Source organism: Schistocerca cancellata, chromosome 1 (assembly GCF_023864275.1).
Source record: "Schistocerca cancellata isolate TAMUIC-IGC-003103 chromosome 1, iqSchCanc2.1, whole genome shotgun sequence".
NCBI lineage: Eukaryota > Metazoa > Arthropoda > Insecta > Orthoptera > Acrididae > Schistocerca > Schistocerca cancellata.
Window position 1 is genome coordinate 990,389,946 of NC_064626.1, and position 27,029 is coordinate 990,416,974.

Sequence of the window (27,029 nt, forward strand, 5' to 3'; positions counted from 1 at the left end):
CCCTCTGCTGCCTCTGTCTCTCTATTTTTGATGTGTCCCAGGATGCAGAGGCAGTTTACATGGATGACTCAATAGTTGATGGTCACATTGAGTTCGTGTAAGGGGACACAGTCGTGAACAGGCTCAAAAAAATCTATTTTTTTTAGTCTTAATCTATGGTCCAATTATTTGACTACAAAATGCCGTTTGTTTCATACAAATCTGATTATTAGATTCAGAGTTATTAATTTGTTCTTGAAGCATGGTAACTAGTGCCATGTCCATTTTTGCTGTGTCTTGCACAGTAGTCAGCATTGACTATAGTACAACAATCATTTATGTTCCACAGACATAAATACTCTTTATTTGGGTTGCAAGAGAGAATTGTTATTCTGATGTTTACCAGCCTGTCTGCATTGTCGACTCTCGTTTGTCAGTTTCTTCATCCTAGTTGTTTACGTTTTGGTGATACAAATGTAATGATTTTGTGAAACGTTATAACACAATGGGTAGAATAAGGAAGTTTGGATATAAGCCTAAGTTTCGTGGAAATAAATATGTAAAAATAAACCGCAAAACTGCTAGTTTTGAACAGAGGGCAGAAAATAATATTGAAAGTGAAGTCAGTGCGAGTGTCAGTGCTTCAAGCAAGAAGCTTCTAGGTGCTGCCGGTTTTCCAAGTGCCTCTCAAATGCGTGACAATGCAATATGTGGTGTGAACAGTGTTTCTGTTGATACTGACACAAACATTCTGATCTCCGTGAGGTTATTACGTGAACTTATCGAAAAACACACAAATTGTAAAAACTGTGGTGGAAACGTTACTTTGCACGAATATGTGGTGAAAACCAAGGGAATTGTTTGTAATTTAGTTTTGACATGTTTGGAATGTAGCTGCACTGCCAATACAATGTCATCCCACGTAACAAGAAGCAGATTGTATGAAAACAATATAAGATTAGTGTATGCACTTAGATCTATTGGAAAAGGGCGAAGTGCCGGTGCTGTTCTTTGTGCAGTGATGAACATTCCTCCACCTCCAAGAAAGTTTGATGTTTACAACAAGACTATTGGTGCAGTTGTAGCTCAGGTAAGTGAATCTACAATGTTGAAAGCAGCCAAAGCAGTTCAGTTGAATGATACGAAATCTGACCCAAGGCAAATTTCTGCTGGTTTTGATGGCAGTTGGCAGAAACGTGGGCATACATCCCTAAATGGCGTTGTGTCAGCAACTTCTTTTGATACTGGGAAGGTTCTGGATATTGAAATTATTACTAAGTTCTTTGACATCTGTAGCAAAAATCCCACTATACAGCATGTGTGCAAAAAGGACTATGATGGTTCTAGTGGAGGCGTGGAAGTGGCTGGTGTTGCTAACATTTTCAAAAGGTCTGTGCAGCCAAGAGGTATCCTCTGTACAGACTATCTTGGGGACGGGAACAGTAAGGCTTGTCAGAAAGTGGTAGAAGATAAACCTTATGGGCCTGGAGTCAAAATTAATAAACTGGAATGTATAGGACACGTACAGAAAAGAATGGGATCACGACTTCTAAATATATGTAAGGAAAAAAGGTTAGGTGGTAAAGGGGGCCTGACAAAGGCTGAAATAGACAGGATCCAGATTTATTATGGTATGGCCATTAGAAATAACTGCAACAATGTAGAAGCAATGAGGAGAGCCATCTGGGCTATATTCTTTCATAAAATTTCAACAGATGAGGAACCACAACGTGGACCTGACAGCTGGTGCAAATTCAACAACCCAGCTACATCTTCCAGCTATAAGCACAAACATTCAATTCCAGAAAAAATCCTGCTAGCTGTGAAACCCATTTTCAGAGACCTTAGCCAACAAGAGCTCTTGAAAAAGTGTCTCCATGGAAAAACTCAAAACCCAAATGAAAGTTTGAATTCTGTCATTTGGACAAGGCTACCAAAAACTGTTTTCGTTAGAAAAGAAACACTAAAATTTGGTGTTCATGATGCAGTGATGTGCTTCAATGCTTGTGTGTCAAAGAAGACAGATGTATTAAGACTCTTGGGAACAAAGGATGGTATCAATACTGAAAGGGGACTGAAAAAGATTGACATGGACCGTATCCGTTATGCTGATATTTCTGCAGGAAATGCTACCAAGGAGGCCAGGATAGCCAGAAGATCAAAGAAAAGAAGATAAAGATCAAGAAGCTGAGCCACAGTATAGCCCTGGAATGTTTTAAAAGTGTGTCTGTATGACATTGTACATTACTTACTTGCATGTAAAACTTTAATACCATTTTCCTCAAAACTACATTTTTTGACCTTCAGGTACACTTTTCTCAAAAACTATGACTGCTACAGACATCAGACTTACAGTATCTCTTGTTAATATAATGATGATTAATTAGATTAAAAAATAGACCATTAGTGATAAAAAGAACAGATTTACAAGCTCCAAGGTGTTTAGAAAAGTTTTAATTTTTTGTCTTATAGAACAAAAAAATGATTACTCATGAAATATATAAAATACATTAACCATTTTTTATGTGATTTGAGAATGATGTTTCAGCTGTACATTGTAAAATTTTCACGTCTTTATCTCCATTAGTTACTTCAGAAAGTGTACCTGACGTTTGCTCATTTTAGCATTGATTCCTTATGGGAGTTCCCTCACGACTGTGTCCCCTTAAGCTCATTGCAGGACATACTGAACAGTGCTCCTTGACAGATGGCTGCAGTGTTTTCACTGCAGAGCTGGTAGTCATCTTTCACACTCTTGAGCATATACGTTCCTGTGGCATGGAGTTGTGGCGGTTTTTGTGTATCATCAACATCGACAAGTGCAATGAATATGGATGATACGATACTCTATGGTATTGTGCGGTTTGAATTCACTCTATTTTTTTAGCAGTTGCCTTGATTTGATTTTGTAAACAATACTGACAATATTATACACATGTATAATGCATTATTCAAACTACATTTTCTCCCAGATAATTATTCTGTTCAAATTGCACAAGAATTCCACCTGACGTAGTGTAATAATGTTGACTGTAAGCTGTGTTCATATCACTAAAATTACAGATGGTACATCAGAGTATTTATAATTTTTGTCTTCGATGGATTTAATTATTCTTAGCAAATTGATCACGAAAGGGAACCACAGAATACCACCTGCACACAACACTGACGTATGCTACCAGAAATATTTTTCTCCGTGATTCGTGCGTAGTTTAATTTTGGCCACATACATCAGCAATGAAATCTTGTTCAACAATAAATACCATCAGCACTGTTCTTAGAAAATGCAGTTTGATTCAATTAATTTTTTCTTTTATAAATAGAGTTCAGTACCACCGGTGCACATTTATTTCTTACACATCGGAATATTGAAAGATTGCAGTTTCAAGTAATTTAAATTTGCCGCTGTGATAAAAGTTAAGATGGCAGCCAACAAAAGATAGAGGATTTCTTTTTTTAGTTAAGATTTTCCTTTTCCCAATAAATCATTTAAATTGATGCCACCAATAAAAAATTAATAAATTTTTTGCAAATTAGTTTAACACAAACCCATGCTATTTTCAACTAGAAGTACAGACGAAATTGCTATATAATCGCAACTGACAATGGCTGCGCCTCTTGCAGCTATGATAAAACAATTAATACAAAATTACAATTAAAAGAGGAAGTGAATTTTCAATAGTTAATCATAAATAGTTTTAACGCATTTGGCTCTATTTGTTTTACCAGCAAATGAACATAAAAGTACAATAATTTTACATTAAATGTTTTTCATTTAACACACCTCAAATCGATTCGCATCTTGCGATGTACATCCGAAGAAGATGACAAAAGGGTACAAAACAAAAGAAAAGAATGACATAGATTAACAAAGAATGTGAGACAAATATTATCTCTGTTTTACGTAATTATCATCTTTTTAAGAAATAATTACATAATTGAATGAATATTAACCACACGTTTATATTCCACTCGTAATATAAAAATATATATATCGTGGATGTTATATTGCCCCTTGGGCTGATAAAAAAAATAGTTTATTCACCATATTTATTTCTCATCACCCTTTTTTTTATCAGTTCACATAATCCGCAAAGATTCATTGTTTTTAATGTCCGAATATTTAACTTCAATGTAACTTGTCACAGAAAATTGTATTTGAATTGAGCAATAATAATAATAAAAAAAAAAAACAACCCTCTGTGACTGTATTGCCTCGGAAATTGCTTCGGATACTTCCCAGATTGTCTTATTCCCCCCCTCCCCTCCCCCCCATTCAGGTTAGCTGGAATCGGAAAACCAGGATCAAAACCGTCCAAGGGCCATCAAGACAATACATTCACCTACTATTTACAGTCAGGTTTGACATAGTTGAGATTGTACAAACTGGAACGTGAATTTATGTTTTTGTCGTATGTGCGAAATACATTGAAGTTTTATGATGTTTTTTTTTTTAACAGTTTTAATATATTTCTTGTGTATGACAAAAATTTCTTCCATGTCGACCTGTCGAAACGCTGTCAGGTAGTGACTGCCGCCAGTCTGCCTCTGGCCGCATTGGCATAGCGACAACTGCCGTCGGCTGCGTCGTGATTGCGATCTGCTGCCGGCCGGAACTACCCCTGCAGCAGCTCTGGATTCTCTTGTGCCTCGTCATTCAGTTCAAGACGGGTACATGCAATGAAATGTCAAAATACTTGTGTCAGTGACAAGATAAACACTCTTACCATTCTGTGGAGAAAATTTGTTAGTGTCCATATCACTTGCATTCACACAGAAGGAATTAATTTTGTCCTGTATCTTGACACTGTTCAATACAGTGTAGTAATTCATTTAGGAATTCATCACAATATGCACATTTCAATCACGGCACTGTTAATCACACACGTGTCCGTAGCGTGCTTTGTGTATACTCGGAGAATGTGATTGCACTTTCTCTCTTGCGACGCGCTGCGAAGGCAACATTGCATTGTTTTTGTGCGATGCGGCTGACTCTACAGTCAGTCACATAATATTTTACCCGCAAAGACACTCCGAATCGAATTATTAGAGGTCACGAGTTCCTTTTAACTGCTAATATTGGCAACAGAACTTAACGTCCATAGCGTTGCTGTTACCTTCGACACTACATGAGTGTTCTTAAGGTTTCTTGATCACAGTTTATCACTGTCCACATTTTTTGCTAAATAAGTCAGTGTCCACTAGACTTCTGTGCAGTTCTTGTAAGACACAGATCAAGTTTCTGATTGCTGTGAGTACATGTCCATAGTACTTACACACAGTCTATATGCGGACGACAATTTGCACATATTTTTGCATTACAATGACTGAATAACAAGATCAGAATTTTATCCAGTTATGTAAACATCATACAGTATAAAACTTTAGGAATCTGCTACATTGTTGTGATCATTAGATCATTCTCGAACAATCGAGATAACAGTACATTTCCATGTTCACGGCAAATACACATATTTTATCATTTCTCGGGACAGAGATCCATGTTTGACTTCTTTTAACCGGAATGTCCCTGATAAGTCATTTTATATAACTTCATATTGAAATGTGTACATTAATTAGTACACAGTCAGACACTATTCGAGAGGTGACTGACAGGATCACACATCTCACACATGACCAACACTCGTTGCATGTATGGGACTATATGACTCAATCTCATTTAAAACATTTTATGCATTTCAATGATATGTACGCTACAAAAAAAAAAAAAAAAACAAAATTTATTACATCTATTACAATAATATTTAAGTGAACTTTTATGAAGCTACAGATTTCTTTTATTAAAATGTGTTTGTCATGGAGATTCTTTACTCCTTGCACAAATAATTCAAGAGTATTATATTGTGACACTTGACGTGTAAATCTACAAACTAACAAACATATAATATCATTGCATTACTAAAACTAAACATCACATTTATTAATGTTCGGTACATTAGCACCTCTTTTTAGTCCTTTCTAAATACAAACATTTTATTGCAAATATTTTTTCATGTCTTTATGGCAATATAGCCCCTAGTCCAGAGAACTGAGTAAGCTGCTCTACAATAGGTCTTGTGCGGGGATACATTCATTTTATATTGATAATCTTTTATGATACCAGGTTGTTCAATGAATACGTCATGATATTCAGACAGTAATTCGGTCAATTGCTTAGCCTCGGAAGTATTAATGCAAGGTGTCTCTTTTATTTTTTCTTGTATTGTTGCCACGATGTCATTCGCATCGATGGGTACATCGTTATTTCGGTTTTGACTATGTATCTGCGGGTGCTCTTGATTCAACATTAACATCTTCTGTTTACTGACAGAAAGGTGTACCTTTTGCATTAATGGAAGGTTTGCACTGAACTCCCGATTCAACATCAGAGTTATCGGTCGCTGTTGGTGATTAATATCACACGTTCCCCGGGCAAGATTAATTATACCTTCCTTTTCCCGAAGGAACTCAAGTCCAAGTACCACTGGTACGGATAAGTTATCTATTAATAGGAACGTGCATGTCAAGTGATCATTTCCTAAGGTAACTTCCGCCTGTGTCTGGAATTTTATGGTTTGTGTCTTATTTTCCAATGCTCCAATAACCTTGCAATTTGCGATGGGTAAGATTGGTAAATTTCCTAGTTGCTAAACCTTCTTGAAAAATTGCATATTCATTACGGATACATTTGCACCTGTTTCGAGCAGAATTGTAGTTGGTATCCCATTTATACTCCCAGTGACACTTGCTTGAATTATTTCCTTTTCTACCTTATCAGAAATGACAGGTTCTTGATATAGCTCATCTTCTAATTTATTTCCATCCTGATATCGAATCATGTTTATATTGTGCTTCTTCGACCTATTGCCTTCCTTGTTGCCCTTGGTGGCGTAGCGAAGGCCTACAGGGACCGCAATTAGTTTGTCGACTTCTGTGAATTTTGTTTGGTATCAGAAGGTACCTCTGTTATTTTCACATTTTGTGAATTTTCTGTTGTAGTTGGAGGTGGCCTGCTTGTATCCCACCACGGTGGATATTTGCTGTTTGATATCGGAATAGCTTGGACATAGTTTACCGGTTGGCCTGTATTAAAAGAACCTTGCGACAGTTGCCAATGGCTTGGTCCTGGTTGCCGCCAATATTCGTTATCGCCACGCATATTCTTTGGCTTATCTTTGTACGGACTGTTTGGTCTGTGGTCATTCCGTCTTTTTCGGTTATTAATGTCACTATGAAAATTTGAATTCTGATTGTGATGGTGCCTTGGATTACCATTCGGCTGTTGGTATTCTTCGGCTTTCCTATAATCCTCGTTATTATTATCGTTGTAACCACAGTCTTGGTTGTATTGGTTTCTATTACTGTTATTGTTGTAATTGCTGTTTCCATAAGATTTATTTTTATTTTGTTTAAGACTAGCTTCGCCCCTATTTCCCTTGTTTGAATTCCATGAATTCTTTCCGTTCGAACTGTTTGTATTGCTGGTGAAATCAGAAGTTTTTCTGGCATCCTCCTGCACAAGATCCAAGGAATCGATTACAGACAGAAATTCTTTTAAGTCGGTGTCTGTAACATTGAACAGTTTCTCTCTAATGTGGATTGGTAGTCTGGCTTTTAGTACTCATAACAAATCTCTAGTGGTAACTGGCTCATCCCAGTATCTGGTCATGTTAACATATATTTCAAAATATTTCCTTAATGAACCTGATTTCAGATTATAGACTTCGGTATTGTATACTATTTTACGAAGTCGCTCTTGAATAGACGCCGACCAAAATCGATCTAAAAACGCCATTTCAAAGTCATGAAAGGTTTTACAAGTTTCTGTGGCATTTAATGCCCATAATGACGCATCACCAGAGATATGTGGTATTACAAATTGTATCTTTTGTTCTTCTGACCATGATTTTGGGAGAACACTTTTGAAATTACAGATAAATACAACAGAGTGTACGTTTCTTTTGCTTTCTTCATTGAAGATCTGAAATTGCCGATGCTTGATGAGACTCTCTTCATGCATCAGAGTTGTTAGTTGCATTGAACTGCTATCATTTGCAGGTGTCGCATTTACCTTTTTACAAGCACACTCTGCTTCATTATCATGATTGTTTCTTGTTGTCATGCATTGCTGCAGCAAAATCATTTGATTACCAAAGTCTGTTTTTTTTTTTTTTTTTTTTTTTGCGGCACAACACGATTCAGTGTAGAATGTTCTGTGTACGTTTGCCTGTCAGCATCAGTGTTGTTATGGCTGCATATTGACAGATTTTGTGGGTCACGGTTTTCAGGATACATTGCTCTGGCTATCTCGGTTTTGACTTGCCTATGAATTTCAGAAGGAATATCTTCCTGCAATGTTTCAACAGCTGTGGCTAGAGCTTTGAATCTATTTTTAAGTTTATCAGCATCAGTTTGAAGGCTGCTAACCTGAACTGGAATTTTCACTAATGGTTCGATCGTGGATTTCACTGCATTGATCTCGTTTCACATGATTAGTAATTGCACTATCCCGTTTGTTTAAAGTTTGATCGATCTGGCGGACAATTTCCTCATCTCTTTTAAGAAATATGTTATTGATATTTTCAACTAATTTCCTTTCCCTTTCTTGGTCTTTAATTTCTTGTTCCTGTCTCTCTCTAGCCCTTTCTTCCCTCTGCTGGATAGTAAATTTTTCGAATAATGCTGTTAACATATCCTGTAATGGCATAGCTTGTGCGTTGTGCACTTGTGCCCCTGGACCGGTACAAATAGTGTCTCTATTTTCTAACTGATTGACTGGTGGAGTGCCAGTTTGCTTCGGCAGCTCTTCAGTCTCACTAGCTGTCGGAACATCATCTACAAAATTGTCATCGGTAATTAAATTCTCTAATGACTGAGTAGGAGTGTGAACAGATTGTTCTAAAGGAGGATCTGATATCATATCTGCCTCCATATTTTCACTAGGTTTAACCAGTTTCCTTGGCCTAACCATTTTATACACAATATAACACAACAAGTCTGTATATACGAGGGCAGTTCAATAAGTAATGCAACACATTTTTTTTCTCGGCCAATTTTGGTTGAAAAAACCGGAAATTTCTTGTGGAATATTTTCAGACATTCCCGCTTCGTCTCGTATAGTTTCATTGACTTCCGACAGGTGGCAGCGCTGTACGGAGCTGTTAAAATGGCGTCTGTAACGGATGTGCGTTGCAAACAACGGGCAGTGATCGAGTTTCTTTTGGCGGAAAACCAGGGCATCTCAGATATTCATAGGCACTTGCAGAATGTCTACGGTGATCTGGCAGTGGACAAAAGCACGGTGAGTCGTTGGGCAAAGCGTGTGTCATCATCGCCGCAAGGTCAAGCAAGACTGTCTGATCTCCCGCGTGCGGGCCGGCCGTGCACAGCTGTGACTCCTGCAATGGCGGAGCGTGCGAACACACTCGTTCGAGATGATAGACGGATCACCATCAAACAACTCAGTGCTCAACTTGACATCTCTGTTGGTAGTGCTGTCACAATTGTTCACAAAAATCTGAACGAACTTCTCCTTCTTCATGACAACGCAAGCCCTCACACAAGTCTTCGCACCCGAGAGGAGCTCACAAAACTTCAGTGGACTGTTCTTCCTCATGCACCCTACAGCCCCGATCTCGCACCGTCGGATTTCCATATGTTTGGCCCAATGAAGGACGCAATCCGTGGGAAGCACTACGCGGATGATGAAGAAGTTATTGATGCAGTACGACGTTGGCTCCGACATCGACCAGTGGAATGGTACCGTGCAGGCATACAGGCCCTCATTTCAAGGTGGCGTAAGGCCGTAGCATTGAATGGAGATTACGTTGAAAAATAGTGTTGTGTAGCTAAAAGATTGGGGAATAACCTGGTGTATTTCAATGCTGAATAAAACAACCCCTGTTTCAGAAAAAAAATGTGTTGCATTACTTATTGAACTGCGCTCGTATCACTGACACATATACATCAACACAAAATAATCTTATAACTAACACGAGTAGCAACTTTCTCACAGCTGGTTTATTGGATCTGTACTACTTATTGCTGCTGGTGTTGAATATAAGTTGAATGCAACGAATGTTCCGTATATGTGGCTGCAACTTTAAAAGAAGTAAAGATGGGTCCCTGTTCCTACCTTTACACTCTTCTGAAGTGGTCAGCAGTGCCCTATTTGATACGCCAGCTCTAGTGTTAGTATGTTCCGTATATGTGGCTGCAACTTTAAAAGAAGTAAAGATGGGTCCCTGTTCCTACCTTTACACTCTTCTGAAGTGGTCAGCAGTGCCCTATTTGATACGCCAGCTCTAGTGTTAGTAGTAACAGCAACTCAGTGGACAGGTCTCAATGTTTGTGAAAAACAGTACATACAAATAATTAATACATTGTTGTGGCAATTTATACCTGTAATAAATTACAAATTTTTTGTGTTATTACTTCATTAAAACGAACAAATGTGCATTGGTGGTCCCTGTTCGGGCGCCAGTGTGGTGGTTTTTGTGTATCATCAACATCGACAAGTGCAATGAATATGGATGATACGATACTCTATGGTATTCTGCGGTTTGAATTCACTCTATTTTTTAGCAGTTGCCTTGATTTGATTTTGTAAACGATACTGACAATATTAGTCACATGTATAATGCATTATTCAAACTACAACTTCTCCCGGATAATTATTCTGTTCAAATTGCACAAGAATTCCACCTGACATAGTGTAATAATGTTGACTGTAAGCTGTGTTCATATCACTAAAATTACAGATCGTACATCAGAGCTTTTATAATTTTTGTCTTCGATGGATTTAATTATTCTTAGCAAATTGATCACGAAAGGGAACCACAGAATACCACCCACACACAACACTGACGTGTGCTATCAAAAATATTTTTCTCTGTGATTCGTGCGTAGTTTAATTTTGGCCACATACATCAGCAATGAAATCTTGTTTAACAATAAATACCATCAGCGCTGTTCTTAGGAAATGCAGTCTGATTCGATTAATTTTTCCTTTTATAAGTAGAGTTCAGTACCACCGGTGCACATTTATTTCTTACACATCGGAATATTGAAAGTTTGCAGTTTCAAGTAATTTAAATTTGCCGCTGTGATTTGCCTTTTCCCAATAAATCATTTAAATTGATGCCATCAATAAAAAAATTATTAAATTTTTTGCAAATTAGTTTAACACAAACCCATGCTATTTTCAACTAGGAGTACAGACGAAGTTGCTATATAATCGCAGCTGACAATGGCTGTGCTTCTTGCAGCTGTGATAAAACAATTAATACAAAATTACAATTAAAAGAGGAAGTGAATTTTCAATAATTAATCATAAATACTTTTAATGCATTTGGCTCTATTTGTTTTACCACCAAATGAACATAAAAGTACAATAATTTTACATTAAATGTTTTTCATTTAACAGACCTCAGATCGATTCGCGTTTTATGTTTTACATAATTATCATCTTTTTAAGAAATAATTACATAATTGAATGAATATTAACCACATGTTCATATTCCACTCGCAATAAAAAATATATATATATCGTGGATGTCCTTCCTCATTTGTGGCACCTCCTTGAGTGCCTTACTAGCTCTTGACCAGTGCTATCTTCATCATCCTTTGGTAATGGCCATCCAAGAGTGTGTTTACATTCGCAAATGATGTGGACAGACTGTGGTCTTCGTATGGACTCTGATACACGTCGGAATCCTGGGAAATGAACTTGTTGACTGGGTAGCCAAAGAGGCTACTCGTGAACCAAGTCTGAAGATTTGGCATACTGGAAACTGATCTCTGAACAGTTTTATGACGTTAAGTTTATCAGAATCTCACACTGAATGGCACACCCTAACTACACCCAATAAGTTAATGTGTTATAAAGGAGACACAAAAATGTGGAGGTCATCCGTACAAGCCACTCTCAGTGACTCCATTGTCCTTTGCCTGCTCCGCATCAACCATACAGCCAGCCCAGGCCATCTGCTGTATTGTTTTAACAGTTTCTATTGCTTTCTTCCTATTAGTTAATGTTTTCAATCTTGGCTTGATACTTTCATTTTCTACTTCAGTGTGGTTACACACAGTTTTATGCATTTTGCTCCATCCACGGATTTCAGGCGATAGGATTTTTTTGGGGTATGGGTTTAATCTGAGACCTGTGTGATGAGGAAAAAAAGGACTGATAACCACACAGTTTAGTCCCTTTAATGTACAAACCAACCAACAAACTAGCATCATATGTGTTTTCCCTCTATACTTTACATGCCCTATTGTAATCGATCAACTTGTTTTGCGATTATTGTAGGTGTAATACAACTTAAGTGACAATGTCATTCTTAACAATGGTAACAGCACTGTTAATACAGTAAGCTAAAATCAGACAGATTACATTCAATAAGATTTTGAGGGAATCCCCTTTAATAAATTGGCAGTGCCACAGAGTAAAGTAATACATTGTGTTGCCTACTATAAATTATAGGGTTACCGTCTTAAGTTCAATTTTGCCCCAAATACTCCTAAACCTCTGTCAAAGTAGAATAGCCCTAAACTCCACATAATATAAGACATTTTGCACTAAAAAGGTTGAAATCCCTAAAGGTGGAAATACTGGCTGCACTCTTGAGGTAATACATCACTATGAAAACTTCTGCTATGTCCTGTTCATCATAAGAATAAACCTGACGTAAACAAACACAAATGCAATGCTTGGTCAGAAGCTGCAGCACATGTACACTGGTGTTGTTACACTCTTGGAAGTAGGTCCTACTTATGTATTAGATGCATTATTGCTAAGTTATGTTAAATGTAACTTAAAGTGATTTCTGGTGTTCCCCATGGTAGTGTTATAGGTCCTTTGCTGTTTCTTATCTACATAAACGATTTGGGAGACAATTTGAGCAGCCGTCTTAGGTTGTTTGCAGATGATGCTGCCGTTTATCGACCAATAAAGTCATCAGAAGATCAAAACAAGTTGCAAAACAATTTAGAAAAGATATCCGAATGGTGTGAAAATTGGCAGTTGACCCTAAATGATGAAAAGTGTGAAGTCATCCACATGGGTGCTAAAAGGAATTCGTTAAACTTCAGTTACACAATAAATCAATCTAATCTAAAAGCCGTAAATTCAACTAAATATCTAGGTATTTCAAATACGAACAACTTAAATTGGAAGGAACACAGAAAATGTTGTGGGGAAGGCTAACCAAAGACTGTGATTTATTGGCAGGACACGTAGAAAATGTAACATATCTACTAACGAGACTGCCTACACTACCCTTGTCCGTCCTCTTTTAGACTACTGCTGTGTGGTGTGGGATCCTTACCACATAGGACTGATGGAGTACATCGGAAAAGTTCAAAGAAGGGCAGCACGTTTTGTATTATCGCGAAATGTGGGAGAGAGCGCCACAGAAATGATACAGGATCTGGGCTGGACATCATTAAAAGAAAGAAGTTTTTCGTTGTGGCGTAATCTTCTCATGAAATTCCAATCACCAACTTTTTCCTCTAAATGCGAAAATATTTTTTTGACACCGATCTACATAGGGAGAAATATTCACTACAATAAAATAAGAGAAATAGGAGCTCATACGGAAAGATATACCGTAGGTGTTCGCTCTTTCCGCGTGCTATAGGAGACTGGAATAACAGAGAATTGTGAAGGTGGTTCGATAAACCCTCTGCCAGGCACTTAAATGTGATTTGCAGAGTATCCATGTAGATGTAGATGTAGATGTAGAAGTTATTCAAATGTACTAACAGCCATCAACGTTTTTCTTAATCATGCTTTAGCTACGTAGTTTTTATTTCAAAAATAGTGTATAGTCACAGCCTCTGCAGCGTTGTACACTGATTGTTGGGCTGTTGAAGCGCAGCATGAAAATGGCTGAGGCTGCTTTCTGTTCTGTAGTGAAACATGCATGTGGAACACGGTTAAAAAGTGCTGAGAAATATGTTGTTCTTAATGTTTTTCATAAATTTACAGAGATAATCGACTTTGAAGTTTTCCGAGGGTCTGTACTAGTTACAGTTGAGACACAAATACTCAACAGATGTGTAGCGGAATTGGTAGTGTAACAGTTTGATAATGTGTCAAGTCATAGTTCGCTGGTTCAAATCTTATTTGAGTCATTTTTTCTTCTCATTCAATTTGAAATACCTACATCTCATAGTTGTAAAATTCATCATCATTTTTTATGAAAAATTCACATCTTATTTCTCAATTATCAATATTTTATGAAACACACTTAATAAAAGTTGCTTAAATTAAGAAAACATAACAGTTTAATTTTTTAAGGCAAATATGAAAAACCAAATAATCATTACTAGCACTATGTTTATCTTTTTATACCACAGATGTACATTTGCCACTGTAGCATTACAGTATGAACCAAACAGAACTGATCTGGAGCCAAGTTACGGGATTTGGCCCGAGAAGTAACAAGACTGTTAAGCTGCCAGACATACTTAAAGTAACGTACGTATCTTTTTCACATGTCACACCGAACTCTGGCGGGATATAGAATGTCTCGTCATAAAAGAAGATGCAGCGCTTGTTCGAGTTCGTGGATTCTGTTGTTAGGCTCGTTATCAATGTAATAGGGGCCACTTCCATAACTGAAATGTATTTCTTGGATTTGGATAAGGAAGGAGCTCTACGACATTACCAGATGACTGACTGTTATTAATACCTTCAGTGGCTTCAGTATTCAACACTGTGGTGAAATCCCCATGGTTTACTTTTGCGTTAGACACAGCTCACTCAGAAAAATTACCCAATGTTTAAGTTAGAATTTTCATCACTCTTATTTGCAATTAGAATACTGTCAGGTGAGAATGAGTGCATTTTATGATTTCCGTCTGGTCACCTAAGAAGTTCGTGGCAGTGCTGAAGTTCTTCCAAATATTATTTCATTCTCTTTAAAAATTAAATGACATTCGAAGCTATATTTCTCTTTGCTTGTCTCTTTTTACATCTGAACTGCAATTGCTCACATCATTGCAGGTTAGTTGGACTGCTGGCTGACCAATGCTGTCCAAGTTTAATGCACTGGTAAAGCTGTTGTCCCACATTTTCACTCAGTCTACATGTGTGAAACACAGCATAAAACATATCCTTATGATCGTACGTCGGAGGAAGACAATGGCAAACCACCTCCACTAGGACTTTGCCTTGTACGGTGGTGCGGGTCTCTCACATCATTCCCTTACGCCCTGTCATGGAGTATGGAACTTCATCATCATCATCATCATCATCATCATACTTGACTGTACTGGTCGCACCTTGGCTTCCAATGAGATTCATGCAGACGTGGAAGAATACACGACATAATGTTTACATAAGTTTTATTCTTATGATGAACTGACAATAGCATCAGGTACTTACGGTGTGCATTTGGTAAGTTTTAATATTTTTACTTGCATATGAACATCTCAAAAGTGCTACTGTTTATTTATTTATTTTTTTTTTTTGTTAATACTACTTAGACATTACGCATGTCTAATTACAAAATTGCATTTTAGTAGAGTGAATCCAATCATGTAAATATACAAGAAGGTTCTAGAACCAACCCAAAAATCCAATTACAATCCAGAATTTGTCCAAAATGCTGTGAAGGCTGTCAAAGTAGGAAAATTAGGTATTTGCAAACCTTCTGAATGATACACGGTTCTTTAGGTAACATTAAATGACATTCAAGAACAGATACAACTATTAAATATGTGCCTAAACAGCATTAACTAAGAGTGAGGATAAAAATCTGGTTGAGGGAACATTATGTTGTGGGTTTTCCTTTGAGGAGTAATGATGTTAGGGACATCATGCAGGCATCTCTTAATCAAGCAGGGTGGATTGAAAAAAGATTTCATGACAGTTGACCTGATCATGAGTGTGGAAAAATGTTTTGGGGGGGGGGGACACCTGACAGTTAGAGTAATTGAAAATGAAAGAGGGCAAGGATATCAGTTATCTGAGAAACAGTGAGTGATTATTTTAACAACGTTGAAATGTCCTCACATGGTGTTCCTTCCTCCAATATTATAAATTATGATGATGCCAACTTTCGTGATTATCTTGGTCAACTGAAAGTAATGGTGAACAATGTACAAGACATTCTGAAAGGATTGTGGATAGTTCTAAGTCAAGTATCAGCGGCTACAGATGGTGCAATCCTACCACTTTACATGGTGTATAGGCCAAAACATCTCTGTGAGCTGGGACTGAAGAAGGTTTAACTGGTGCAGGAATCAGAGTGGTTGGTTTGACTTGACAGTGTTTGGATCCTTGTTTATTCAGATTGTCTTGACTATGTATGGCATTTAGAGAGACCAAAACTGATTGTAGGTGACAATCTCGTGAGTCATTTGTCACTAAGCCGTATCAAAATGGGCCAGGAACATGAGATTATGTTTTATAAAACTTCCTGGCAGATTAAAACTGTGTGCCCGACCGAGACTTGAACTCGGGACATTTGCCTTTTGCGGGCAAGTGCTCTACCATCTGAGCTACCAAAGCACGACTCACGCCCGGTACTCACAGCTTTACTTCTGCCAGTACCTCGTCTACTACCTTCCAAACTTTACAGAAGCTCTCCTGCGAACCTTGCAGAACTAGCACTCCTGAAAGAAAGGATATTGCGAGACATGGCTTAGCCACAGCCTGGGGGATGTTTCCAGAATGAGATTTTCACTCTGCAGCGGAGTGTGCGCTGATATGACACTTCCTGGCAGATTAAAACTGTGTGCCCGACCGAGACTCGAACTCGGGACATTTGCCTTTCGCAGGCAAATGCTCTACCATCTGAGCTACCGAAGCACGACTCACGCCCGGTACTCACAGCTTTACTTCTGCCAGTACCTCGTCTCCTACCTTCCAAACTTTACAGAAGCTCTCCTGCGAACCTTGCAGAACTAGCACTCCTGAAAGAAAGGATATTGCGGAGACATGGCTTAGCCACAGCCTGGGGGATGTTTCCAGAATGAGATTTTCACTCTGCAGCATTTTATACTTTATCACTCTGCATTGTAAATTGTATCTTCATTTGACGTTGTCAATTGCTGTAATGGCCTAAAGACAATAAAAATATGTATTATTATTATTATTATTATTATTATTTCTTTCCTTTCTCACATGTTATGTCTGGTTAAAAATGGAAAGTGACACGGACCTTGATCAAGCGTGACTTCCTTTTAACTGTACGGTATATGTTACATTGCATTTAGGAACTTTCGGGTAATTGAACATGTATCAATAATTACAGATTTCTGTAGTTGTATATATACATTTGGATGTAGCTGTATTGCGTTGATGTACTGGTGGATATTGTGTGGTATGACTCCTGTAGTTGATAGTATAATTGGTATAATGTCAACTTTATCCTGATGCCACATGTCCTTGACTTCCTCAGCCAGTTGGATGTATTTTTCAATTTTTCCTCCTGTTTTCTTCTGTATATTTGTTGTATTGGGTATGGATATTTCGATTAGTTGTGCTAATTTCTTCTTTTTATTGGTGAGTATGTCAGGTTTGTTATGTGGTTATAATGGTTCTGTTCCAGTATAATTTGTATTCATCATTCTCCAGTACATTTTGTGGTGCATACTTGCATGTGGGAACGTGTTATTTTATTAGTTAATGTTGTATGGCAAGTTGTTGATGTATTATTTTTGCTACATTGTCATGTCTTCTGGTGTATTCTGTATTTGCGTATTGTACATCCGTTTGTGATGTGATCTACTGTTTCTATTTGTTGTTTGCAAAGTCTGCGTTTATCTGTTGTGGTATTGGGATCTTTAATAATATGCTTGCTGTAATATCTGGTGTTTATTGTTTGATCCTGTATTGCAATCATGAATCCTTCTGTCTCACTGTATATATTGCCGTTTCTTAGCCATGTGTTGGATGCGTCTTGATTGATGTGTGGCTGTGTTAGATGATACGGGTGCTTGCCATGTAGTGTTTTCTTTTTCCAATTTACTTTCTTCATATCTGTTGATTTTATGTAATCTAAAGGGTTGTAGAAGTGGTTATGAAACTGCAATGGTGTAGCCGATGTATTTATATGAGTGATTGCTTTGTGTATTTTGCTAGTTTCTGCTCGTTTGCAGCAGCCTTTTTGTTCTTCATTTATAATTTTCTTCTGTGTTGTATGTGTCATTAATTTCTGTGTAATGACTGAAGTTAATATTTTGTGTATTGTTGGTAGGCATGTTATGGGGCGATATTTTTCTGGGTTTGCTGTGTCTGCTTGATCTTTAGGTTTCAGATAAGTTATTCCTTGTGAAAGTGTATCAGGGACTGTGTATGGGTCTACAATGTAACTGTTAAATAATTTAGTTAGATGTGAATGTGTTGAGGTGAACTTCTTTAGCCAGAAATATGCTATTTTATCTTGGTGAACTTCTTTAGCCAGAAATTTGCTATTTTATCTTTTCCAGGGGCTTTCCAATTGTGCTTAGAATTAATTCCTCGGGTGACTTCATGTTGCAAGGCATTTGTGGTATCATCTTGTATGTGTCTGTTTCTGCTTGTATCCACCGTGCATGTCTGTTATGTTGTACCGGGTTTGACCATATGTTGCTCCAGAAGTGTTCCATGTCTGTTATGTTTGGTGGATTGTCTATTTTAATGTGTGTGTTATCTATTGTCTGGTAAAATTTCTTTTGGTTTGTGTTGAATGTTTGGTTTTGTTTCCTTCTATTTTCACTTTTTTGTATCTTCTAAGTCGTTTGGCCAATGCTTGTAATTTCTGCTTCTTTTCATCTAATTGCTCTATCGCTTCATGTTGTGAGATTTTACCTAGCCTTTTTCGTTTTTTGTCTGATATTTCATTTCTTATAAATTGTGTTACCTGTCCGATGTCTCTTCTCAGTTTTTCTATTCTGATCTGTAGCCTGTGTTGCCAAGCTGGTTTTGTGGGTTTCTTCTGTGTGTTGGTTGGTTCTGATCTCTGCCTAGTGTGTATATTTAGTGTAGTGAGTGCTCCTATATAAACCAGTAGCTGTAACTCTTCCATAGTTGTATTTTCATTTATTTTGTTGTGTATGATTGTGTTGATAGTTGTTGTTGTTTCGACTTGTGGGTTATTTGGTGGTCTGTGTAAGAATGGTCTAATGTCTGTATTGGTGTCTTTGTGTTCTATATATGTCAGCTGAAATTTTTCTTCTATATCTAACATGTGTTTCACTTCGTGTTCTATTTGTGCTTGTTCTGGTGGCTGTCTTAAGATTTTGTTTTCCTCTGATTGTTCAATTTATGCGTGTTGTTCTTTGGTTGTTTGCACTGGGATGTTTGAGTCCATTACTGTATTTTCTTCTTCTTATGATTGCACATTATTTTGTTCCAGTATTTGTTGTACTTGTTGTTTGATGTTTTCTAATTCTGACTGGGGTATCCTGTTATTTTTTATTATTACACGTTGTTCTGTTAAAAATTTTAATTCTGGGTATCTGGTAATGAATGTTGTGTATACTTGTGATCTGTATCCAGTTGTGTTGGTTCCTAAGTTTGTTGCTTGGTAATAACAGAACATGAGGTGTCGGTTAACTTCATCTGACCATCTCATCCTCTGACTTTGTTTTCCTTCTAGAGTGGTTGCAGGAAGCATATCCTGCAAAACACCTCTATTTGGATATAAATCATTTTCTGTGTGGCTAGCAGTGTCGTTACCATTTTGGACGGGCATAAGGTTCAAGCGTCATCCCCGACCATGACAGAGCTTGTCCGAGGCTTCATTAGTTTTGTCCTGAACTAATCACACTAAAAGGGGGGTTAGCCCTATTAGTGGTTTGTTCTTTTCGTCGCCTTTTACGACTGGCGGAACATACCGGAGGCCTATTCTTTTCCCGGGCCTCCACGGATTATTATTATTATTATTATTATTATTATTATTGTGCTTGTACCACCTAATTCTACTCATTTGTGTCAGCCACTTGATATGGCCTTTTTTAGACTCCTAAAACTTACCTGGAGAAATGTGATAGATTACTGTAAAAGAAAGAATAGAGGGGTGATAGCAAATACGAATTTCCTAAGTTCTTGAAAGGAATTTTTGAAAAGATAGATATAACTTCTAACTCTAATATTTAAAGAAAATGAAAGAAAGAAAGAAGAGAGAGAGAGAGAGAGAGAGAGAAGTTTCTTAGACAGCAGCCTTTGAAATGCAGTTGAAACAGGTTTGCTCTAATGAAGCAAAAGGAATACCATTCTGAGCAAATCACTTAATTGTTAACTCTAGGGACTTTAGTGAAAGTGATAGTATATATCAGAGTGGTTTCTATATGGTCAGGCATCACTCGGCACAAATTGTCAACTTTCGCCATTGCACTGCAACTCTGCCCTTTGTGTTAGCCATCATGATTTCCCATTTCCTTCGCTTTCCCCTTCCTACATTTCATGTTTACATGAAAGTGATAGTGGCAGTGCTGAAAGCAGGGTGTCCCTACATTGTGATTCTTTTTCCATCTGCAAAAACATCTAATGGTGATGTAGAACAGTGAGAGTCAAACAAAGATACAGGAATGGACAAGGTAAAGGTTGAAGGTAGACAAGAATTCAGTAAAAATGATTTTATTATTGTGAAATTTCCAACAAAACAGAAGGTTCAGGTTTTTCATTGGTAAAATTGTTAAAATCTCTAATGACACTTACTAAATGACATGTACGAAATGAAATTCCTGAGAAAGTTCTCGATGGTAATATTTACTTTGTATTTCCGGAAATTGGAGATGCAGCCGATGTAGAAAGTGCCGAAATCAATTAAAAACATTGTGACACAACATAGAAGGTGCAGTAAATATATATGTTAAGGGATAGATGATTATGATATTGAGTAAATGTCTTTCATGTTGGCTGTGTTATAGAATTACTGAAACTGAATTTTTTTATCAACTTTCCTGAATGCAGGTGTTTTTATAGCAGTAAAATTGGAATTTAATGCACCTATGAAAACTTGTTTGGGCTAGAAAATGTAATAGATCCTTGTAAGTACACCAATATATTTTTTAAAATTGAAGATAGTGATTAATTCCACCTTGTGGTGTGAAATTCATCTGGAGTTAAATTAAAATAATAAATGCAATTATGGGTACAATATAAATTAATATGTGAATATAATGTCATCAAAGTTGTACACATAACACTTCAAACTTGTTACGCGATGTCACCACAGCAAATGAATGATATTTAAAAAATACTGCTATTTTGATTGGCTTCACCTCAGTTTACCTCTATGCAAGACATTTACTTTGGCTGTGGCTATGGTAACCACTTCAGGTCCATATTATTTGAAAATCAGCTTTAGTTCCATCAGTCACTACTTCTTTTGTGTGTATTTTACAGTTTTGTAATATATCATACATAATGCACTTACTTTCTAATCAGTTTGCAAGTATTTTGAACAATTTGGGATTTACTGATGTTTATAAAAAACAATAATAAACAAATAGATGCACAACATTTTCTTATAAGCTTATTCAGATTCCGGTACCATTTACTCTCACAGTACACGTGCGAAGGAGACCAAATTTTTACCATATATGTATGACATGATGACTAAGATACTAGACCCATTTAATTCCCCACATTAAGTTTAGTAACTATAGAAAATTACAGTTAGTTTAGGTATTCAAGACAGGTATAGACAGTTTGCAAGTCAAAGAAACAAAATAGTGCAGTGTGTTTCAAACTTAAGGAAATATGTTTACCTATCTTCTGAAGAATACAATTTGAGGAGAATTTCGAATGAAGATTTGAGTCATATTACATTGTGTCTCAGAACATTACTGAAGCATAATCTTCATCCGTATGGATTTCAGTGTCTTCAAGCTTTCTCTTGATATTCCATTTAGCAGTTCTTACTTCTTTAATTAATGCATAGTAAATATATTTTTGTCTACATAGTTTAACAAAATAACTAGTAAATTCCTTTTGTACCATGAGGGCACTAAGAAGATAAATACATTTTATATAAATGAATATATAATAGGTTAAAATAAATTATATCTCCTGTCACTAGAGCTCTACAATTCATTCATCATTTTGTGTAAAATTCTATAGGCATATGGGGGGGGGGGGGAGATGGTATCTAAGTACCTTCTTTGATAAAGGCAGTTGCAAAATCAATGTTATGATAGTATGAAGGGCTTAGCATCCACTACAAACAGCATATGTGTTAACATAAAAATTTGCCACATCAAGAGATGCAAAGAACTAATCACAGATTCCTTTCAAAAGTATGAACTGCTTTGTAAACAGGTTACTCTGGAATTGTCTTTCATTGAATTTCTGTATGTGTATTTATTGCATACTAATAAATATCCACACTAAAAAAAGATCTGTAACACTTAGGCAACAGAATCCCAGAAAAAATAAACATAAAATCTCACCAAAACCAAAATGATAATTTACAGTCACTGGAAACCAGCTGTATTACTAGAATGCACAATACACCCAAAACAGAATCATTGGAAGCAAAAATACTTCAGTTGTTTTACAAAATACTAATGGTTTTCTGTAAGGGGCATGGCAGTGTAGATGACTGTAACTGTAAAATTTAGTATACAATGGTCATTTTGCATTCTAAATGCTATAAAGTATATACCAATGTAATCAAAAAAGACTATAGAAATTAATAAAGTTTATAAAACATTATGATTTTTCCATCATTCAAAAGTACAGTGTCCTTAAGGGTACATTGTACATATAGGTTTTGGATAACTTCTGTACCTAACTACTTTTCAGTCTCATTTTCTGCTAACCTCTATCTAGAGAAACATTTAGTTTTAGAAATTAGCGTCACCATTTTTAATTATATTTAAAGAGACAGAAATAGTTTCTGGCACTTGAAGACATTTTGCCGTTGTCTGTCTCCAGCATTTAGGCAACTGACCTAACTATTGTATAATAAACAGTATTCACCCCTGAACATGCCACATTCCTTTTTTCTTCTCTTATGCATATTCAAAATTTCATGTATTATTGATGAAATACATAAAAAAGGAAAATATATTTTGTACATCTTTTTATATTATATCTGCAGCAGGCTATATTGAGAAAACAATTCAGAATTTAACAGATACTCCATATAATATTACCACTGAAGTGCAAATCACTCAACGGTTTGCATATTGCCAGAAAATGTTTATTTATAAAATTCAGTGAACTTTACAAATTGTAGATAGTGACAAATATTTTTGTTTCCAGTTATTGTGCCTTTTCTGTTTGGTGAATGAGTGGATAAATCTCAGACTACAAATTGGAAGTTTCATGGTTCAATTTTCTGTTTGCCCTAGACTTATGACTTGTTTCCTTTCTGGCAACAATTTTTACATGTTAAAGATGCCAAGTTGCCTTGTAGTTCATGGTCTACATTAAAATATTGGTCGTCTTATAAATGGCTGGTCAGTCAGTTCAGAGGTAAGGGAAAAGCAAGGGATAGCACCTCCAAAAGGACCGTGCCCAGTAAAGCACTCGGGTATTCGTACCAACCTGTAGTTTGAGCACACCTTTACCTTTTTTAGATCTGGTAAACCAGTATATCAGTGTGGTTTCAGTAAAGTGACAAAAATTCCTTTTAATTAGAAAAAGTTAATTTCTGTATTTAAAAATATCTTGTTATCAATGGTATACTTGTTTAATATAATGCTGGAAGTCCTGACTGAAATATAATTAAAGGATGGAGTTAAAGAAACCACTCATCATATAGCTGAGATTTTGTGCGATTGATATCCATACAAACACTATTGAAATTGTCATCAAGCCTTTGGACAATGTTCTCATATTAATGTCGCCACATGGCTCAACTACTTCCTGTTACCCTTTGTTGTCTGTTCATAGCTTTACCTGTGGTTTTCTTCTTGCCTTTCTTACGTACCTGTGTTTAATGCCACAGAACTTTTTTGGCACCCTGTGGCATTTTAATGGTCACATGGACAGTAGCAAGTGTGTTACATCTACCCACTCAGCCATTATACCTCAGCACAACATTATTTAATTATTAAATTACTTTTATTTTATCCTCTAAACCAAGGATAGTCAACTATTTCTACCTACCACCATTCTGTATCTCTGTTAGTGGTAAAATTTTCTAACCAATCCCTGGTTCCTCATGATTTATAAAATAGGGAAGTGACTTTACTTCACAGAATTTGTTAATCAGATTTACAGCAAGTTAAAGCATATAATAATAATAATAATAATAATCAAATACTTTATGCGAAAATTCTATGAAAAATTAATGAAAATGTCTTAAAGACCTTACCACCTACTGCCCTCCATGAAAGCTGGAACACCAATTACTGGGTGGTAGGGACCAGGTTGATTACCACTGCTCTAAACTATGTATCCCTTTTTTGCAAACAGTTCCCATTATTTCATGTTATAAGCCCAGACCTCTACTGTCTGCTAGGCAATTTTTTTTTTTTTCCCCACTTACAACTTTCACAGACACTCAACAATGTAGTCTCATGTACAGCCCCCAGTGTAATTTCCTTTTACATTTTCGTTGCCCAACCCTTCATAGGAAAATTCAGCTTATTGGACTTGAAAACTGAAATTTTGATGGTTGCTCCTTCTGCATATCATTGTACTGTTGAGTAAGTTGACAATTATAAAAGAAATGTTCTGGATGTGGCTCAATTTGGTATTATCCATTTTTGAAACAAATCCTTTGGCTCCTTCAGTGTGTGTGTGTGTGTGTGTGTGTGTGTGTGTGTGTGACACATACACACATCATTTATTCTGAAGGTAATTACAGAGTTCTTTAGAACAAAACTTCGGAATTCAAGTGCAAACATGCATATAACATGCTCTACTCCACCCTCTTCTAAATTTCCTGGAGTATAAGTTATAAACAGGAAAATGTGTATTCCAAATATAGTTAAAACAAAATAGCCTGCAATTCAATATATATGCATATCTTCCAGTATGTCCATTGTTTTAGTATAAGAGGATTGTTTTTGTGTTTACTGCAGCCATATGTTACAATGAGAATTACAAAATCATCTTTGGAATGGAGGATCAGAAACCTGCCTTACCCACTGGATATGTATTCAGTAACAGCAGATCCAGAAAATAAATGCATAACAGTCCGTACGAGTAATAAGAAATATTTCAAAAAATTACTGGTTCCTGACCTTGAGAGAGCTGGTGTCAGTGTTCAGCAAAGCAGAATACAATATACACATAAGTACAACACATTGGTTGTAACGGTGAGTCTAACATTTTTCAATGTCTTACACGATATTTCACTGTTTGTAGTTAATACAATGAAATATGACATATTAAAAACATGTCCTGTGAATATAAAGTTAACAAATATTTGATAAAAATATGTAAACTAGTGAAATTGCATGTTGTTAGTTTACTTTTTTTTATCATTGGTTATTTTTGTCATTGCAGCCATTTTGACCATGTTTATTGTATGTCAGTCTTTAATTTTGTAGTATTATTTATTGTTTTGTATGTGTAGTAAATATAGTTCTGTGATTTTCCTTAAAGTAATTTTATTTTACTTGTTGTTCTTTTAGTATGAGAAACCTCCTGAGCTACTCCAGCTAGAAAAGCTTGTGTTTGAAGAAGTAAAGAAAGTTAAAACAAGAAAAGAGGATGATCCACAGTGTAACCCAAGTTGAATAATTGGATGTTGATAAATCCATTAGATATTGTTGATCCAGCATTTCACAATTCGATAAACAGAGGCTGTTTTTTATATGTTGTTACTAATAAGCATTTTGTTGACCATGGGATTACTAGCTAATTTGCAAACATGCTCTATTTTATGGATATTTTTTCCCATAATGTATATAATCATAAAAGAAAGAAGGAAGTTGATTGTACAGTGCCAAATTGTACTTTTCTCTATTCATATGCTGAATGTATACAAAACAATGAGTGTAAAACGTTAAGACCTGATGCTTGGCATGTTTGTATACCAGCTGTATTTGGAAAGCATCCTTTAATTCCAATTAGTGTCAGCTTCCAAGTGAGGAACAGGTATACAGAAAATGTAAAAACTTACATTGAGAGCTGTGAAAAACCCATTATTAACAAACAGAAAGTTATAAAATTTATTGATAAAATTTCATTTGTATGTGACATTTCCAGAATTTTCTTGGTAGAATGGAATACTACATTAAATACGAATACAGCAGACAACAAAATCTAACATTTTATGTGTATCTTTGGAGAAAGTAGTTAATTATTATGTTGTTGTTTTTTTAGTATTCTTTAAAGAATATGCATTTATTTACATTATTGTTTTTTGGAGGAAAACCAAGGCACAATCACTTCTTCAGTTATTGATCACTGTACACTGTGGTTGGTAATTCTTTACCAAATATCCAAATATAATCTGCTGACATCATTTCACTCCCATTTTACATATACTTTATTTCATAACTGAAGTTTCTCATTGAAACAGTTTCCTGTATTTGTCACTTACAGCACCGTAGTTGTTAGGAAATGGTCCATGTGAGATTCTTAGAAATGTAGTGCTAAACATGTGTTACATGTCATAGAATTTTAGATGATATTTTGAGGTCTACTTGCACACAAGAATTTCAAGCTAACTTCTCTTAAGTTATTCATTCTTAACCAGTTTGTGTACATGCTGGCAAATGAAAACTATTTCCTTTATTGTGACTCCATTGCAAACTTGGAATTTCTTACACTTATTACAAAAGTTTTATAAATGATGCCTGTAAAATGTTTCATAATGCTAACTTGTGCATGAAGAGCAATAATTAGAATTTTTCTGTATTTTACAAGCTGTTCATGAATTACATTCTGTGTTTGCATTAGAAGCAGTTGAAACACAGGGGAATCTTTCTGTTTGTAGTTACATGCCATAGTACACCTGTCTTACAGACACAAGGACCAACATAATGTGATTTTACACTGCTACAAGCCAGACAGTGTACCAGTACAGTGAGATTGCCAGAAATATCACTTAAAATTGTCAAAGCTTTTGCACTTAACAGTTACCTTATAATTCTCTGACACAAATGACACTCAGCACACAAAGGTATGAAGTTACCAAAGGTCCTGG

The 27,029-nt window shown here is 36.2% G+C and overlaps 1 protein-coding gene across 1 annotated transcript in view; it reads left to right on the plus strand.

Moving 5' to 3' along the window:
- LOC126088721 (protein DPCD) overlaps positions 1 to 26,798 on the plus strand; it is a 58,554-nt gene extending 31,756 nt beyond the window's left edge. The window contains exons 4-5 of the mRNA XM_049906859.1: positions 24,955 to 25,191; positions 25,510 to 26,798. Of these exons, the coding sequence (XP_049762816.1) occupies positions 24,955 to 25,191; positions 25,510 to 25,614 (342 nt within the window). The 3' untranslated portion in view covers positions 25,615 to 26,798. The remainder of the gene's footprint in view (positions 1 to 24,954; positions 25,192 to 25,509) is intronic.
- Positions 26,799 to 27,029: the final 231 nt, after the last annotated feature.